We start from the raw sequence: 15,318 nt of genomic DNA, 5'->3' as shown, positions 1-15,318 counted from the left end.
CCGAGAGGTCGGGCGGTGGCACCGCCAGCCTCGGAAACCCAAGAGAATTCAAATTTTGGAGCCCAAATTTGAATCCTCTCGGGGCCTATAAATACCCCTCAATTCTCAGTAGAGAACACAACCTTTTGAGGAGTAAGAAATTGAGATAAAGCCTTAGCAAAGTATTTAACAAGTCTTGTTTTTCAATTGCTTGAGTATTCACCTCCTTCTTTCTGATTGAAAACTTGTAAGAGTGTGAACCACTTTTGTAAGAGGGGTATTTGTCCTTCCCCTTCAAAGTGATTTGTTAGTGGAAGTTGTGAGCCTCTTTGAAGAAGGCTTCACAAGTGAATGTATATCATTTTGACCAAACCATTTTAAATTAGCGTGTTCGTTAAATGTGTGATTTCTTACTTTTTTGAAATTATTATTTACACTATTGCAAGCTTTCGGTTTTCATCTACTCAAGTTACTATCGAAACGAAATATCCTTGTATTTACAAAATCATTTTCAAACTTACAAGTTTTAATCCGCTATACTAATTCACCCCTCTCTTAGTGCCGCTCCGATCCTAACAAAAATAATTCAATATAAAATATGTGAGACACCGTCGGCAATTTATTTCTCGTGCGCATAATATATGCTGGTGAAGTCATGTGCATGCACATGGATGTACACAGGAAGGGGAACATAAATCCAAAGCATTAAGCATTTGATTCAATTTTATTTTCCTGCTTCTACGAGTCATCAGTTTGACCATAACATTTTAATATCTGAAAGAAATTGCAAGTCAGACTAAATATTATAATTTTAATTACCTGCTTCTACGAGTCATGATTTTTCTTATTTTGTTCGGGCATAAAGATCGAAGAGATTTTTCCAACCAATTCATCTGATGCTTAATTTAATATTTGATTGTACCTTTTTTTTCTAGAAAAGATAGTTTATAATCAACTGAAACTATTTTTTTTAATTTTAAAAAATATTTCCATGAATATTCTATAGAAAGTCTTTTATCATCAATCACGTTGCCTTTTAGTCTTTTGAAAATATTCCTACGAATATTTTTTAGGAACCAATTTATAATTGGATCTTATGATCTTTCGATAATTTTATTATAAATATTTTACAGCAAAAACAACTCGATCCGTTGTCTTTTGTGTTTCTATTTCGAGAATGTTGATGTGGTATGGTGTTGGCGTAACGAACGATAACTAATTTATGTTATATATATATATATATATATATATATATAAAAGGTGACTTGAATCCTATAGATAACGTGTGCTTAGTTGGATCCACGTGTCATAATCACATGCATCGTCCACGTCAGGTTAGGCAACCTGTCGTCGTTACGGATTGGACAAAGTCGTCGTGAATCCCCCCTGTGTTGCATATCAATATATATCCCCTGCGACATAGCTTCTATCCACCTCAAAGCACGTTCCGAGCTCTCCTTGTTCTCTCCATCAAACAAACAGCTTTCACAAGATGTTGGGTGCTAAAGGTGGCGCGCTGCCGCTGGCTTCCTTGAATCACATCTCCTTGGTCTGCAGATCAGTGGAGAGATCACTTGACTTTTACCAGAATGTGCTCGGCTTCCTCCCCATCAGGAGGCCGGGATCCTTCGATTTTACTGGTGCCTGGTAAATTTTGTCTCCTGGCGTGATCCATGCCCACAACATTTCATTCTTCGGCATGGAGAATTCATGGAATTCTGTCTCCTCTTTCCATCAACCGGTTTTCCTTGTGTTCTTCTGATGCACAGGTTGTTCAACTACGGAATCGGCATCCACTTATTGCAATCTGAAGACCCCGAGAAGATGCCGAGGAAGAAGGAGATTAACCCCAAGGACAACCACATCTCCTTCCAGGTAATCGTTTCATATTATTTTAGGAGATTGTGTAGACTGTTTCTTAGTTAGAGGAGCAGAGGAGGAAAAAGCATTTCTTCTTTGCTTCCTTTCACACCTTTCTATAGCTACGAGACGAGGGTATGATCGGTGATCGATACCATCGCAATTGCTTGACAACTCACATCCAAAAGCTGTAGTAGATAAATCAGTGTCATCACGATTCAATCTCTACACCCACCTACTATGCCTTTTGTATTGCACTGAGTTCAAGATAAAGACGAGCAAAAGAATTCATCTTGGAGCCTTGTGAGCTTCACAATAATCATCATCATTTGACATCAGTCGCGATTGACACGTATTTTATCTTGCGTTACCTAACGAATAAGATGCGTCGACTGAGTTCGTTCCTTACCTGCTGCAGTGCGAGAGCTTGAGCATGGTGGAGGGGAAGCTGAAAGAGATGGGAATCCCTTACATCCAACGTCGAGTGGAGGAAGGTGGGATCTACGTGGACCAGCTATTCTTCCATGACCCGGACGGCTTCATGATCGAGATCTGCAACTGCGACAACCTCCCGGTGATCTCGCTTTCCGGGGAGCTCATCATGGCCTGCAAGAGAGTGATGACCCTTCTTCCTCAGCAACAGCAGCAGCAGGCGGCGCTCCAGCTGTAACCAAGCAGTAACGCCAAATGGTGCTGCAGTGTGCGCCACCATCCATCCATGCATGTCAAGGATCCGTCCTGCGCATGCAGACGATTGCCTTCTGTTTACCTACCGAGTCTTTCGCGCATTTGGAATTCTCCTTTGTAGTAGCAATAAAGGTTGTATCAGTCTGTGGACAGGCTGCGACTTCGTAATGTTAATATGTTCATCATCTTTTGGATGAGAATGCAACTTCTACGTCTAATTCTTTCCACGACGATGACAACAATCTGATTATATTTCCTATTTCTTAGATTCTAGTAATATGACGCATAGTCTTTATCATGGAATACTTGTATTGTTGCTTCTCTTTGTCATATCAATCTATCTTCTCTTTGTTTTGTTTTCTATTCTCTAACAATTAGTTTGAGGGCTTTCTTTTTTTCCCTTCAAGTGGTTGGTTGCACTGCTTGTTTGCTGGAAATAGAAGAACAAACTTAATAGGTGGCCCATAAAAATGTATTCCAATCTATGAATACAATAGATTAACAATAGATTGATGCATATGTTACATTATATATCAAAGCTTATTGATCATATATGACATATTTTGACGCATATGGTACATGGCATATCAAAACTTTACATCTGACTGAGATATATAAAAAGGGACTAACTATATTTTAAATAATATAGTGATCTTACAAACATTCGATAAAATCTTTAGCAGCTAATGCTAGATAACATCTTCGAAAATTTTATACCATTAAATATAAATATTTTACTCGAAATAAAAAAAAAAATTTGTTCTTTGTTCAAATAAGGATGTTATATAATCACTTGCTGTAATCTGCAAAAAAATAATAGTAAATAAATAAGCCACTAATTTGGGAAGGTATCAATCTTCACACAACAAAAACATTACACAAATGAGATCCAACACAAGAAAAAACAATGTTGAGTACTGGGATGTTATGCCAAGAACTAAATCACACTGTAATCGATCATCTTCCAGCTAATGAAATTTGTGACAGATCTTGTTCTATTTAATGATTTGTGACCACATATTTTCTAGTGCATTTTTCATCAAGAAATAAACTTGTATGGATAATTTCAGATTTCTTTGGCTACAACAAGCAATACATTTGATAGTAAGAGCTAAGATATTGCACCAAAACATGGAACATCATCACCTTTGAAAAGCATGGGGTTTTTTCCATCCACGCTGCCGAGCTCTTTGCTCCCACATCATAGTTAATTTCTTTTGTTCTAACAGTACCGCTTCAGCTTTTTCCCGAGCTTCCTCACAAGTATCCATCCCTGAGTTGCACTTGTCGGCTTCCTTTTGATACTGTGATGCCAACTTCTTTGCCTCGAGCAGTGTCACATCAGCACGATGTTGAGCATCAGTTGACTCTTTCTCTCTCAACTTCAATTCCTCTGCGAGAAGGTCAGTAAAATTCTTGTCCATTTCTTCACTGACCTCTGGGTCACGTTTTGCACAATCTGCATCAAAGAAATGGGCTCAGAGGCTCTCAGATGGGTAGTTGCAATGAAAAACAAAGAACGGAATATAATTGCAGTAAACAAAATCAATTGAAAAACATAAACATATCATGATAAGCAGAAAGTTTAGATTATTCTCTAGCCTTAGGCATTTCATACACCCAAAATTTTGTTCAGCAAGATAGAAAGAAAGAACTATTTGGGGGGCTTCTTCATAGTGACAAATCATGTTAATTCATATGTTCTTGGAGCACATAAATATACATTTCAACCGACTTAAGAAAAGAATTACTAGTTCTTAGGATGTAAATGGATATACTCAAGATGTATTCAAAGCGAACTATGCCTTTGCATGAATAAACCCTTAGTTAAATCACAAAACCAGCTCTTTTAGATAGTGCAACAATGCATAAGTGCAGGCAAACCAGAGACGACAAATATAATGAAGATTTAGCAAATGCTATTCAACACCATGCTCTTAATGTTAGAATTTAGTTAAAGCAGGAAAATTTTCAGAGTGTGAGGATATGCAACTTTCCACTTAAAAGTGGTATGCTGGGTTTTGTGTGCCATTTTACTCTAATCTGTAGCAAGAAGCTTAAAAAAGAACATGGTAAATGGTTGGACAATTACTGCATAGTTTATGGGCAATATGGGGCTGCTTCTACGGTCACTATGCCTTGGCACTAAAATACTTAAAATAACAAAGAAATATATATTCAGGTTTATACTATCAGTAACTCATATGTGACAGGGCCAAATCAAAAGCCAAGTGCATGTGCAGCAATATATTTATTTTGTCCGCATATGCAACCGAGACTATATATTTGGTAATTCCATATATTAAGTCTCCATAAGCATTTATGCAAGGTGCTCATATGACCATGTCTGAATATATGGTCACATAACCACTCTTTGGACGTTGATTATACAATTGCGTATAGATAGTTGTGCTACAAACTTTCTGATCTTTCTTTTTCAGCATCATCTAGTGCTGTCTAAAAGCTTCAACATAGACTACTTGCTTTAAATTTCAATATCAAAACACAATTCCTTTCGAGTTCTTAAAATGTCAAACGAATACTCTCCATGTCACAAGAAAAGGAAAATAATTATGTCTTTCCTACCAATCTTTTATTGATTATTCTATAGTTTCTTTACCCTCAACCCTTTGAAAATTTGATGCATTGTCTTAAAAAAGATGCTGACCTTAAGTGTCAACAATTGACCAGTGTTCTAAAAAGCAGCTGATACATTCAGGCAGTCAAGAAATCATAAATAGCATGTGGCATGTGAACTCATGCAGCTGCAAGTGATCCATAATTAAACATTCAAGTAATACATGATAAAGTACAAAGTCAAGGATAACAAAATTTTATTTTAAAATTATTTATAGGCAGATTATACTGCAGACAAACCAGAAATTCACAGGATGCCATTTACCCTCCTATAGGAATCTATATCTGCAGTAAATTATGGAGGGCAAAAAATTATAAATTACAAAAAAATAGCAACAAATATGACAAATAAACCAGAGATGCCATTCCCGCTTCAAATTTTTAGGGACAGTAGGACATAAATATGTGTACATTACAACTACCAATCGATGCAGCATAACCTTATATGAGGTGGTAATACTATGACCTTTGTAGGGCATAAGCAGCCACATATATGATGAAACAGAACATAATTCGGAATATAGTTGATTTGGGATGCCATTTTCTTTCCATAGAAGGGAAAGCCTTTTTGTGTTTACCTTATCAACTCCATGATGTAAAACATGAAAGAGGAATGATTATAACCATAAAAATGGAAGTATGTATATATAACATGCAAAATACTTACTGGTTTTGACAAATCTGATGTAATTGTTGCATGAGTCTACTGCCATGAAAAATGACTAATTGGATACTATAGAAACACTATGTTAGATACAGCAGAAACACAGCAAGATAAGAATATATCTTCATCATGCATGTCTCATGCTGACTTCTGATATCAAATACAGATCATAGAATAGTAACTATTTCAGTATTGCATAGGGAAAAAGAAAAGGTCATGCTACAAATTCTAACCATGAAACACAGAACCAACTGCTATTAAGCAAATCAGGAATACCAAAGTACTCTTTCAAATTAATAATCAACTTCATCCACTTTACAACTATCAAATTGTCGAAGCTTAACTTATTTAGAAATGCTAAATAGTGCATTGCCATCTAACTTACATAAAATGCGATACTGAATGAACAATTAAATACGAAGGGAAAAGAAAAACACTGACCTGTGAAGGACACATTGATCAGCTCTGTAAAGAGAAACACAAAAGATCCATAGTTACAATTAGAAGAAATTGATAACAAAAAAAAGAAAGCACTCTGTTGTTGTGATTCCAATGATCCCCTGATCAGATCTTGAAACGAAGAAAAGCGCGACTCAAGATCCACCAGGGAAGAGGCACTGGATCATCATCAGATCTGAGAGCACAAAGGCAAAGCGGGTGGGAGGGCGAGAGGGAGCACCTTGGGGGAGGGAGAGGAGGGGCTGAGAGGAGCAATCGCAGGCGGCGCAAGGGGGGCAGGGAGAGGAACGGCCGAAGGCTTCGGCGAGGTGCCAGTAGAGCGGGGGTCCAACGATGTAGCCGGCGAGGCCAAGCGCCATCACCGCCAGGATGACTCTCACAAGCGTTGGGTTCACTCCACCTCCGCCACTGCCACCGCCGCCGCCGACGACGACGACGAGGCCCCCGGTCATTTGTTGTTCCGCACGCACTCTCGGTAGAAGGTCGAAAGACGGGAAACGGAAGAGGAGGAAGCGCAATGACAACAGTGGGAGTGGGTGGGGGGAGGCAGAGAAAAAGAAGAAGCGGAGAAGTCCACCGCCACCGATGGAATGGAGCTGCAACCGTCGGCAGAGGTGCAGCAGTGCCTAACGCGGTCCGGAGTGGGCGATGACGGAAGCTGGGTGCTTTTGTCCGGCTCTTTTTCCGATTCCCCAAATTGGGTGCGAGGTTCCCATCAGATCCCCTTTGCTGTTGGCCCCTCCTATCAAAGCCATCACGTCAGATGAACGGTGGATGCAATCCCAATCTAAAGGCATATTATAGCACTTGCCACTAATCCCTCTCTCTCTCTCTCTCGCTCGCGAGGAGAAAAAAAAAAAAGATAATAATATTTATATTTATTTATAAAAATCTTTTAAAAGTATTAAAAGTATTAAATAAGATTATAAATAGTAAAATGAATTACAAATATAATTCTCTTTCTTTTTTCTCTCTTTTATTTTTTTTTTTGTCAAATTGGTCATCTGCACTAACAAAAAAATGAGAACCATGCGATTCTAATACTATCACGAGCATTATATATTACAATATCCAGTGGCCCATATAATAAGCATCTGAGCATCTGTTTGGGTTTGCCTCTCGATAAAAATGTTAATTTGGCAAGGCTATGACAATCAAGAATATAAACAGCAGCACCACCAATTAACAATCATACAATTAATGTCATCTTAGAGGTTGAACAAAACACCAGCTTGCCTCAACCATTTATCAACAGAAGTTTCCGATGATTAAAGTTGTTTAAGACGCATATCCCAATTGCACCGAATACTAAAGTCTTAAGATCTTAAACACTAATCTCCACAAGGCATGAGTAGCTAAAACAATTTCTGAATGGAGTTTCTTGGGCTCAAAGATCTATGAGATTAATGTGCTCGATCTCTGAGAATCTCAAGGTCCATCTCTGACGGATCAGTAGCCTGAATCTCGTAGTGGACTCCATCCAGCTCTCTTCTGAATCGATCCTTAGAGGATGCATACAGCATCTTGGCTCGGATTCGTGATATAGATGGGGACCTGATGGCAGAAGCAACAAGGAAAAGACTACGATTATAACCAGAATGGATGTGCAAGATTGTACAGCACTAGAAAATATGTAATATAATGAAAGAAATGCACATTGTTAACTAAAGAGAGCTGTTTCATGAGGTCTTTATTATCGATCAACATACAACAAATGAGACCATTAATATTGTCTTGCTGACACAATGAAGATGAAAAATCTAATCATCATACCCATTGGTTTTATGAGACAAAACTTGCATTTCTGTTTCACTCTCAAGAACAAAAATAGAGATAATTAGATTTTAGAATGCATATATCTTCTTCAGGACCTCAAACAACTACAATTGTTGGAAGTTCTGTATCCATACAAGACCAACTAAGACAAAATAAAGGAACCATCCAATCTTTATTTTTGTTCTTTATTATCAATCAAGAACAAAATAAAGACCAACTAAGACAATCATGCTAATTTATCATTATCTGATGATAAATTAGCATAAACCTTTGAATGTATGTTTGACTTACATACATGATTGAGGCCTAGTATTAATTTAATTTCACATTCCAACTTAAACCTGTGAAATTAAATTGGAAACATTCTAAAACATGTATGTAAGTCAAACATGTCCTAAGCACATCCTAGAATTCTCCCCCTGCAACACTAGGCCTCAATCAGTATGCATATATTTTAATCATCCTTGATTCATTCAAAGATTTATACTATACATATAAAATCTAGAGAGACACAGCATACTAGCAACAAAAAAGGCATAATGAAAATAATCTAGCATGAAGAATCTCACCAGGCAACCAAGAAAATTTTGCTTTTCTGACAATTCTCTTCAGTTACAAAGTCGAAATCATAGATGGCATAACGACAATCGTTTTCAGGTAGAGATGCCAAGAAATCATCATAGCTTTCAGTGGCAGCACCAGTCTTCTCCACAACAACCTGATTTTGCTTCTCATCGATACTGAATACCACATACCGATAAGTTTTCTTCCTCTGAAGTTCTAGGAATGTTTCTTTGCAATCCTCAGCAACACCCATTCCAGATGATGGATTTGACTAATAAATGAACATAATATGAGACACCCAGAATACTACAGTAAGTAAATCTTAACAGGGAAAACAAGCTACTTCGGATTTAAACTTTATGAGGAAACAAGAAAAAAAGTGAATTCTCCTTACTGTTGACATTTTGTTTAGACTTTTTACTGACAAGTGAAATATAAGAATGAACAATAAGTTACATTTACAGAGATTAACTTTTCAAGCAAAGATTTCTAGATTATACATGGCCAGAAATAATTTAGTTAGATCAATAAGGATATAACTAAAACTAGTGATGAAGCTCATTTACTCCTTTGATTTGCTATTCAACAAAAGGAAGACTGAAGAATGCAAGAATCGCTTACAAGTTAAAAGAGGAAAGAATCATATAGTGTGCAATTTATTCGCCCATTTGATCAGAATAACAAACTTATAAATCCTATAAAATTAGGCAGATAGAAAACAACATATTCTTCAGTCAATTGAAGTCCCAACAAATACAAATTAACATCATTAGACAGGTAAACAGATCCGATCAATACCATATGCTCTTAAATACTACATCCCATGATATCACATCGACCAAGAACAACCACAACAAAGACACGAACAAATCGAATATCGTCAAATGAGAAGGACTTACATACGATAAGACGAAAGCCATTGCGACGGAGAAGAATTAATCCCTGTCCCTCGCTATTATTAGAGAGAAGAAGGTGAAGAGGCCACAAGAGATAGAAGAATAGGCGGAGGGGAAGCAGTGGAAGGTACGCTAGACGGTGCACCTAAAAAGGTTCCTTTTCCCCGGCTGTGTAGGGTACGGAATCACAGATTCGAGTCCTGCTGGCACACCGAAAGCGGAACACGATAGTTTCGGTTTTATTTTCGACCGTACGATATGCTTTCAAATATTTCGTATGTTATCAATATACTTCGAAAGGTTTCGTATGTTATTAATATATTTCGAAATATTTTATACATAATTGATATGTTTTAAAATATTTTATATATTATTAATATGTTCTAAAATATTTGATGTATCATTAATATATTTTAAAATATTTTATATATCATTAATATGATATTGATGTGTTCCAAAATATTTCAATAGATTACCGGATTAATCTTTGTGCTGCCTCGAAGTCCAAAATGATTGTGTCGAACCCAATATGTTAGGTCCTGCAACATTATTTTGGATTCACTGAATCAAAATGATTTATTTAGTGGATTCACTGGACTAATATGATTCATTTGGTCATTAGACCAAATGATACACTAAGTATTATTAAATTATTTTGTATTAATTAGCATTTTACATGATGGTAAAAGGAATACAAAAGAAACAGATAATAATGGATTGGTTTATATAAAATAATAAATAAATAAAAATAAAAAAGTTTTTTTTTGTCAAAGTCTCCAACTTAAAAAAAAATTTATTGAGACAAAAAGAGTCATTAGTAGGATTTATCATCTTTATGTTAACATAAGGACTACTAAACATTACAAGTATCTACCCTAATCGAATACGATCATAATATTAAGTAAAATAATTGATGATACTATTAAGTGAAAAAATATAATTGAAGGAGAATTGAATAACAAAATAAGAAAGGAAAATGAAAAGTTTAATGTCGTGAGTAATAGTTATGTAGAAAAAACAATTAAGTAGGAGTTTGCAATTATAATATGAAAACTTAAGTACATTTAAGGTATATCTAATAAGTTTCGTTTATGTTATTATTATTATTATTATTGAGTAGGTATTGATACAAAAGTATTAGTTTACTATCTATAATATCAAAATAAATGCAACTGAATTTAAAATTGATTCTATATATTTATGTAAACTAGCCATATATTGTGGTAATATCATATCCATTATATTGCGTTTGAAATGGTCTTAACATCATAAATTTAAGGGTCGAACCAATTCAATTGAAGGGAAAATAAAAATAAAAATAATGGAAACTTGTCCATTTATTTTTAATTTATACTTTTGTTAAATAAAAAATAAGGGTAATAAATGGATGCGGGAATCAATCACCCTTTTCTAAATTGTTTTAGTCAAAGAAAAATAAAATATTTTTTTTTAGAATTAATCAAATTAATATGTGTAATATCATGATATGACTAATTAAGGATGTTATAAACATTGTTGCTTAAAGACTTAGACGTCCTTATCAATGTTCAACATTGTTCAAATCAGACCCCTGATACATCCTCTGACTTCGTTCACATGTAAACATTTTCTACTCGAGCTCTCTCATTATGTTTAAATACTAGATCAGTTCTAATACTAAATGTTAAGATTTGAGCTTAATGGGGTAACTAGCATATCAACTTTGTTTGGTCTAAACTTTAGCCAAAATACTCGGGCTGAAGTTAGTAGTAATATACTGATCAAATTATTATAAGTCAATCCTGATATTGAGATGTGAGATTAATCGGAGTATTACAATGTCTTTGTCAAGACATTGATCAACCCTAACATGATGCATGTGAGATATAGTCTAGTGATACTTTTTCTACTCGAGTTTTCTTATCATACCCAAATATTAAGTCGACTCTAACACCAAATATTATAACCCAATATCAATTGGACTAACCTATCAACTTCGTTTAGTATAGTTCATTAATCAAAATATCTAAGCTAAAATTGATAATAATATACTTTTTAAATCCTTATATCAATCTTAATCTTGTTCACTTTCAGCATCAATTAATCAGATATGTTATATATTCATTTAATTAATTTTTAATCAGACGTGTAACGTTAGAAAATTGATCTATAGTCAAATATCTACTCTAAGATGTTCTTTAAATACAAAGAGTACAACCACCGAAGACTAATACGTCACAAAAACTTAGATAATTATCAAATATTAATGTTCATTGTTCAAGAATAGCACAGAAAAATACGCAACTTGTGATTTGAGACAGATTTTTTTTTCTTCTTTTTTATAGTATCAAAGCAACTGCAAGTGATGAGAAGATGAACTAACAACACAAAATAAACGTCACCTTCGTCCTTTCCCACCAACACATACCGAAACACCAGCCATGGGAGCCAACCACCGAGCTCTAATTCAAGGGTAATTGCACCACCACAGACCCAAACTCCATCCTCCTCCCACTATAAATGTCCAGTCTCTCATCTTCATCGCCACCATCGAGACCTCCAAACCCATATACATACACCCCATACCCTCATGGCTTCTAATGCTGGCCTCTGCACGATGAGCATTCTCGTAGCTGTCCTTACGCTGGCCAGCCTCATGACATGCGATGCAGCAAGGCATTTGCTTGACGCGGCCGAGGCACCTGCAGCCCCGACGGTACCAACCCTGCCGTCAGCACCGGACATTCCTACGCTTACTGTGCCGCCGATGCCGGTTGTGCCGACTATACCTACACTAGCGGCGCCGCCGATGCCGATGGTGCCACAGGTCACGTTGCCGCCTATGCCTGCAGGTATCCCCAAGCTCACGATTCCTCCGATGCCTTCATTCCCGGTCATTCCTTCCATCCCGACGGTGCCTGCCGTCCCCTTCCTCACTCCGCCACCTGCGGCGGCACCGTGATGGCCGCTAGGAGCACAGCTTTGGCATATTAATCTATCTCCGACTACTTCTGATGATCTTGGTTAGTTACCGCTATCAGGATTGTGGGTCTCATTAGATGTCATTGAATCTGTCCCGTGGTTGTATGCAGTACGTATGCGCCGTTGCGGCGTCCTTTTGTGTTTTATGCAACTTGTTTGTTTTCGAAAGACGTACTTCGTGTAATATTTGTGTCATTTGGTTCCTTTCAATAGATAACGAGCAGATATATTCATACTTATCGTAATCACTAATCGGTACTGTTACGGTCAGTAACTGTTCAGCCGTGGCCTTGGGGCCGTCGCGGCTTGGTCCGGGTCCGGAAGGCGGTGGTCAACGGGTGGGCGAGCCCCTCGAGGTCTCCCGGCGGTCGTGTTCTGTGGTTCGGGTCGGGAGGTCGGTTCGGCAGGTCGGGTCGGCGGTTCGGGTCGGCGGTTCGGGTCGGCGGCTCGGGTCGGGAGGCAGCTCCGCCGCAACTTCGGGAAGAGGCGACACCATCTCGCACCTGCACACAGGTCGGGCCGGGAGCTCGACCCGACCCCTCCGACGATCAAGTTAGAGAAGGATGTGGAGGGGATTGTGGATGAGGCAGAAGAAGAGCCTCTGAGTGTTGTGTCTGAGTGAGTTCCTCCTCCCCTTTTGCTTAGGGCTCGGGGGTATTTATAGATGAGTTTGATGTTACCTGATGTGGCTGCTTGCAGGGGCAGGACAGTGCCCCGCGTGGCATCTGACATGGCCACTGGGGCTGCGTGGGGGACCGAGCTGCCGCAGGGTATGGGCGAGCCTCGGTTGACGTGCTCCCATCAGTTCGGCATTGAAGCTTCCTTCCTTGGGTAGTGCGTCCACCTGGCGCGGCTGTCGTCATGGCCATTTCTTCCCCTATCATATTCCCCCCCCGAAAAGGAGCCATGCGTCGATCGGGACCGGGGAAGGGAGCTTGAGGCATGGCTGCGTCTCTTGGTGTCGAGGCGGTCTCAGGCGGTAGGCGGTAGGTGGTCCCGCTTGTTTTACTTTAATGGGGTTTTTGGGTGTGCCGACTGTACTGGTGGGTCTCGGTCAGTACGTGACCGAGGAGGAAGGCCCTGCCGGGTTAGCTGCACAGGAGCGCCTCGGGCATTACGCGACCGAGGGGGAAGGCCCTGCCGGGCTAGCTGTGCTGGAGCGCCTCGGGCATTACGCGACCGAGGGGGAAGGCCCTGCCGGGCTAGCTGCTCAGGAGCGCCTCGGGCATTACGCGACCGAGGGGGAACGCCCTGCCGGGCTAGTTGCTCAGGAGCGCCTCGGGCATTACGCGACCGAGGGGGAAGGCCCTGCCGGGCTAGCTGCTCAGGAGCGCCTCGGGCATTACGCGACCGAGGGGGAACGCCCTGCCGGGCTAGTTGCTCAGGAGCGCCTCGGGCATTACGCGACCGAGGGGGAAGGCCCTGCCGGGCTAGCTGTGCTGGAGCGCTTCGGGCATTACGCGACCGAGGGGGAAGGCCCTGCCGGGCTAGCTGCTCAGGATCGCCTCGGGTATTACGCGACCGAGGGGGAACGCCCTGCCGGGCTAGTTGCTCAGGAGCGCCTCGGGCATTACGCGACCGAGGGGGAAGGCCCTGCCGGGCTAGCTGCTCAGGAGCGCCTCGGGCATTACGCGACCGAGGGGGAAGGCCCTGCCGGGCTAGCTGTGCTGGAGCGCTTCGGGCATTACGCGACCGAGGGGGAAGGCCCTGCCGGGCTAGCTGCTCAGGAGCGCCTCGGGCATTACGCGACCGAGGGGGAACGCCCTGCCGGGCTAGTTGCTCAGGAGCGCCTCGGGCATTACGCGACCGAGGGGGAAGGCCCTGCCGGGCTAGCTGTGCTGGAGCGCCTCGGGCATTACGCGACCGAGGGGGAACGCCCTGCCGGGCTAGCTGCTCAGGAGCGCCTCGGGCATTACGCGACCGAGGAGGAAGGCCCTGCCGGGCTAGCTGTGCTGGAGCGCCTCGGGCATTACGCGACCGAGGGGGAAGGCCCTGCCGGGCTAGTTGCTCAGGAGCGCCTCGGGCATTACGCGACCGAGGGGGAACGCCCTGCCGGGCTAGCTGCTCAGGAGCGCCTCGGGCATTACGCGACCGAGGGGGAACGCCCTGCCGGGCTAGTTGCTCAGGAGCGCCTCGGGCATTACGCGACCGAGGGGGAAGGCCCTGCCGGGCTAGCTGCTCAGGAGTTTTTTCTGGGGAAGGTCAAGGGGCCTTCCCATTTCGGCGCTCGCCGGGTTCCGAGCTTGACATGATTATGGCTAGGCGTGATTAATGTATTTAAGCCTGTCTCGATTACCGTCCCCGAGGCATGATGATCTCCTTGGTGCCCGTGCCGCGCCGTAGCCCTTCGCCATGTCTGGCTGTATTTATGGTGAGGTGACGTCTTCCTCTTCTGCTACGGGCTTCAGAAGAGGAAGGGTCACCGCCTCCTGGCGGGATGTGGTCTCCTTATAAGTGGCGTGAGGCTGGCTGCTGAAGGAAGATCTTTTTCTCCGAGTGTGCCGTGTTGCCTCGCATTTGATCGCCTTGTCCGTGCCCACCGTTCCTCCTTCCTTTTTCGTAGGTCGGTAAGAATGGCGTCCTCCTCTTCCTCTTCCTCTTCTTCTTCGTCGGAGGCCGGGGGGGCAGCGGCTCCGTTGAGCCCAACGTCGTCGTCGGACAGGAAGGCGTCCAGGGCCCTTGAGGCTTTGATGTGGCCTCACGACCACGACTCCATCGTGGGCGAGTCAATGCTGCTTCTTCTCCGGGATCGCTATGGTATCCCGGGGGAGTTTGTCCTTCAAGCCCCCGAGCCGGGCCAACGTGCGTATGACCCAATTCCTGGGGGCTTTGCCC

The 15,318-nt window shown here is 41.3% G+C and overlaps 3 protein-coding genes across 4 annotated transcripts; 1 reads left to right on the top strand and 2 right to left on the bottom strand.

Moving 5' to 3' along the window:
* The first annotated feature begins 1,396 nt into the window (after positions 1-1,396).
* Positions 1,397-2,737, top strand: LOC135675157 (glyoxylase I 4-like). The gene is made up of 3 exons (XM_065185432.1): positions 1,397-1,626; positions 1,749-1,854; positions 2,258-2,737. The coding sequence occupies exons 1-3, from the start codon at positions 1,472-1,474 to the stop codon at positions 2,507-2,509; spliced, it is 513 nt and encodes a 170-aa protein (XP_065041504.1). The 5' UTR covers positions 1,397-1,471; the 3' UTR covers positions 2,510-2,737.
* Positions 2,738-3,488: 751 nt separating this feature from the next.
* On the bottom strand, positions 3,489-7,001 carry LOC135674533 (uncharacterized). The gene is made up of 3 exons (XM_065184471.1): positions 6,507-7,001; positions 6,269-6,292; positions 3,489-3,985 (listed from the first exon to the last, which is right to left on the bottom strand). The coding sequence occupies exons 1-3, from the start codon at positions 6,736-6,738 to the stop codon at positions 3,669-3,671; spliced, it is 573 nt and encodes a 190-aa protein (XP_065040543.1). The 5' UTR covers positions 6,739-7,001; the 3' UTR covers positions 3,489-3,668.
* Positions 7,002-7,449: 448 nt separating this feature from the next.
* Positions 7,450-9,655, bottom strand: LOC103986008 (actin-depolymerizing factor 11-like). Of its 2 annotated transcripts, XM_018826170.2 has the most exons (4): positions 9,526-9,655; positions 8,632-8,897; positions 7,822-7,840; positions 7,450-7,736 (listed from the first exon to the last, which is right to left on the bottom strand). In XM_018826170.2, exons 1-4 carry the CDS (start codon positions 9,544-9,546, stop codon positions 7,674-7,676), a joined length of 369 nt encoding a protein of 122 aa, XP_018681715.2. In that variant the 5' UTR covers positions 9,547-9,655; the 3' UTR covers positions 7,450-7,673. The 2 variants fall into 2 exon arrangements, with proteins under 2 accessions (XP_018681715.2, XP_018681714.2); XM_018826169.2 differs by having other exon boundaries at positions 7,450-7,840.
* Between the last annotated feature and the right edge of the window lie 5,663 nt (positions 9,656-15,318).

This window comes from Musa acuminata, chromosome BXJ1-5 (genome assembly GCF_036884655.1).
Source record: "Musa acuminata AAA Group cultivar baxijiao chromosome BXJ1-5, Cavendish_Baxijiao_AAA, whole genome shotgun sequence".
In the NCBI taxonomy this organism is placed as follows: Eukaryota; Viridiplantae; Streptophyta; class Magnoliopsida; order Zingiberales; family Musaceae; genus Musa; species Musa acuminata.
The sequence above is the reverse complement of the archived record's forward strand: the minus strand, read 5'-3'. Positions and strand labels throughout refer to the sequence as shown.

Excerpts from the sequence above, each read along its gene's own strand:
- LOC135675157 (XM_065185432.1), top strand. The coding sequence starts at position 1,472 with ATGTTGGGTGCTAAAGGTGGCGCGCTGCCGCTGGCTTCCTTGAATCAC. Across the intron at positions 1,627-1,748 it reads TTCGATTTTACTGGTGCCTG|GTTGTTCAACTACGGAATCG; the intron begins GTAAATTTTGTC and ends TCTGATGCACAG. Across the intron at positions 1,855-2,257 it reads ACAACCACATCTCCTTCCAG|TGCGAGAGCTTGAGCATGGT; the intron begins GTAATCGTTTCA and ends TACCTGCTGCAG.
- LOC135674533 (XM_065184471.1), bottom strand. The coding sequence starts at position 6,738 with ATGACCGGGGGCCTCGTCGTCGTCGTCGGCGGCGGCGGTGGCAGTGGC. Across the intron at positions 6,293-6,506 it reads CCTCCTCTCCCTCCCCCAAG|AGCTGATCAATGTGTCCTTC; the intron begins GTGCTCCCTCTC and ends TTCTCTTTACAG. Across the intron at positions 3,986-6,268 it reads GATCAATGTGTCCTTCACAG|ATTGTGCAAAACGTGACCCA; the intron begins GTCAGTGTTTTT and ends TCTTTGATGCAG.
- LOC103986008 (XM_018826169.2), bottom strand. The coding sequence starts at position 9,546 with ATGGCTTTCGTCTTATCGTAT. Across the intron at positions 8,898-9,525 it reads TGGCTTTCGTCTTATCGTAT|TCAAATCCATCATCTGGAAT; the intron begins GTAAGTCCTTCT and ends TTCATTTATTAG. Across the intron at positions 7,841-8,631 it reads AAAATTTTCTTGGTTGCCTG|GTCCCCATCTATATCACGAA; the intron begins GTGAGATTCTTC and ends TTCTGCCATCAG.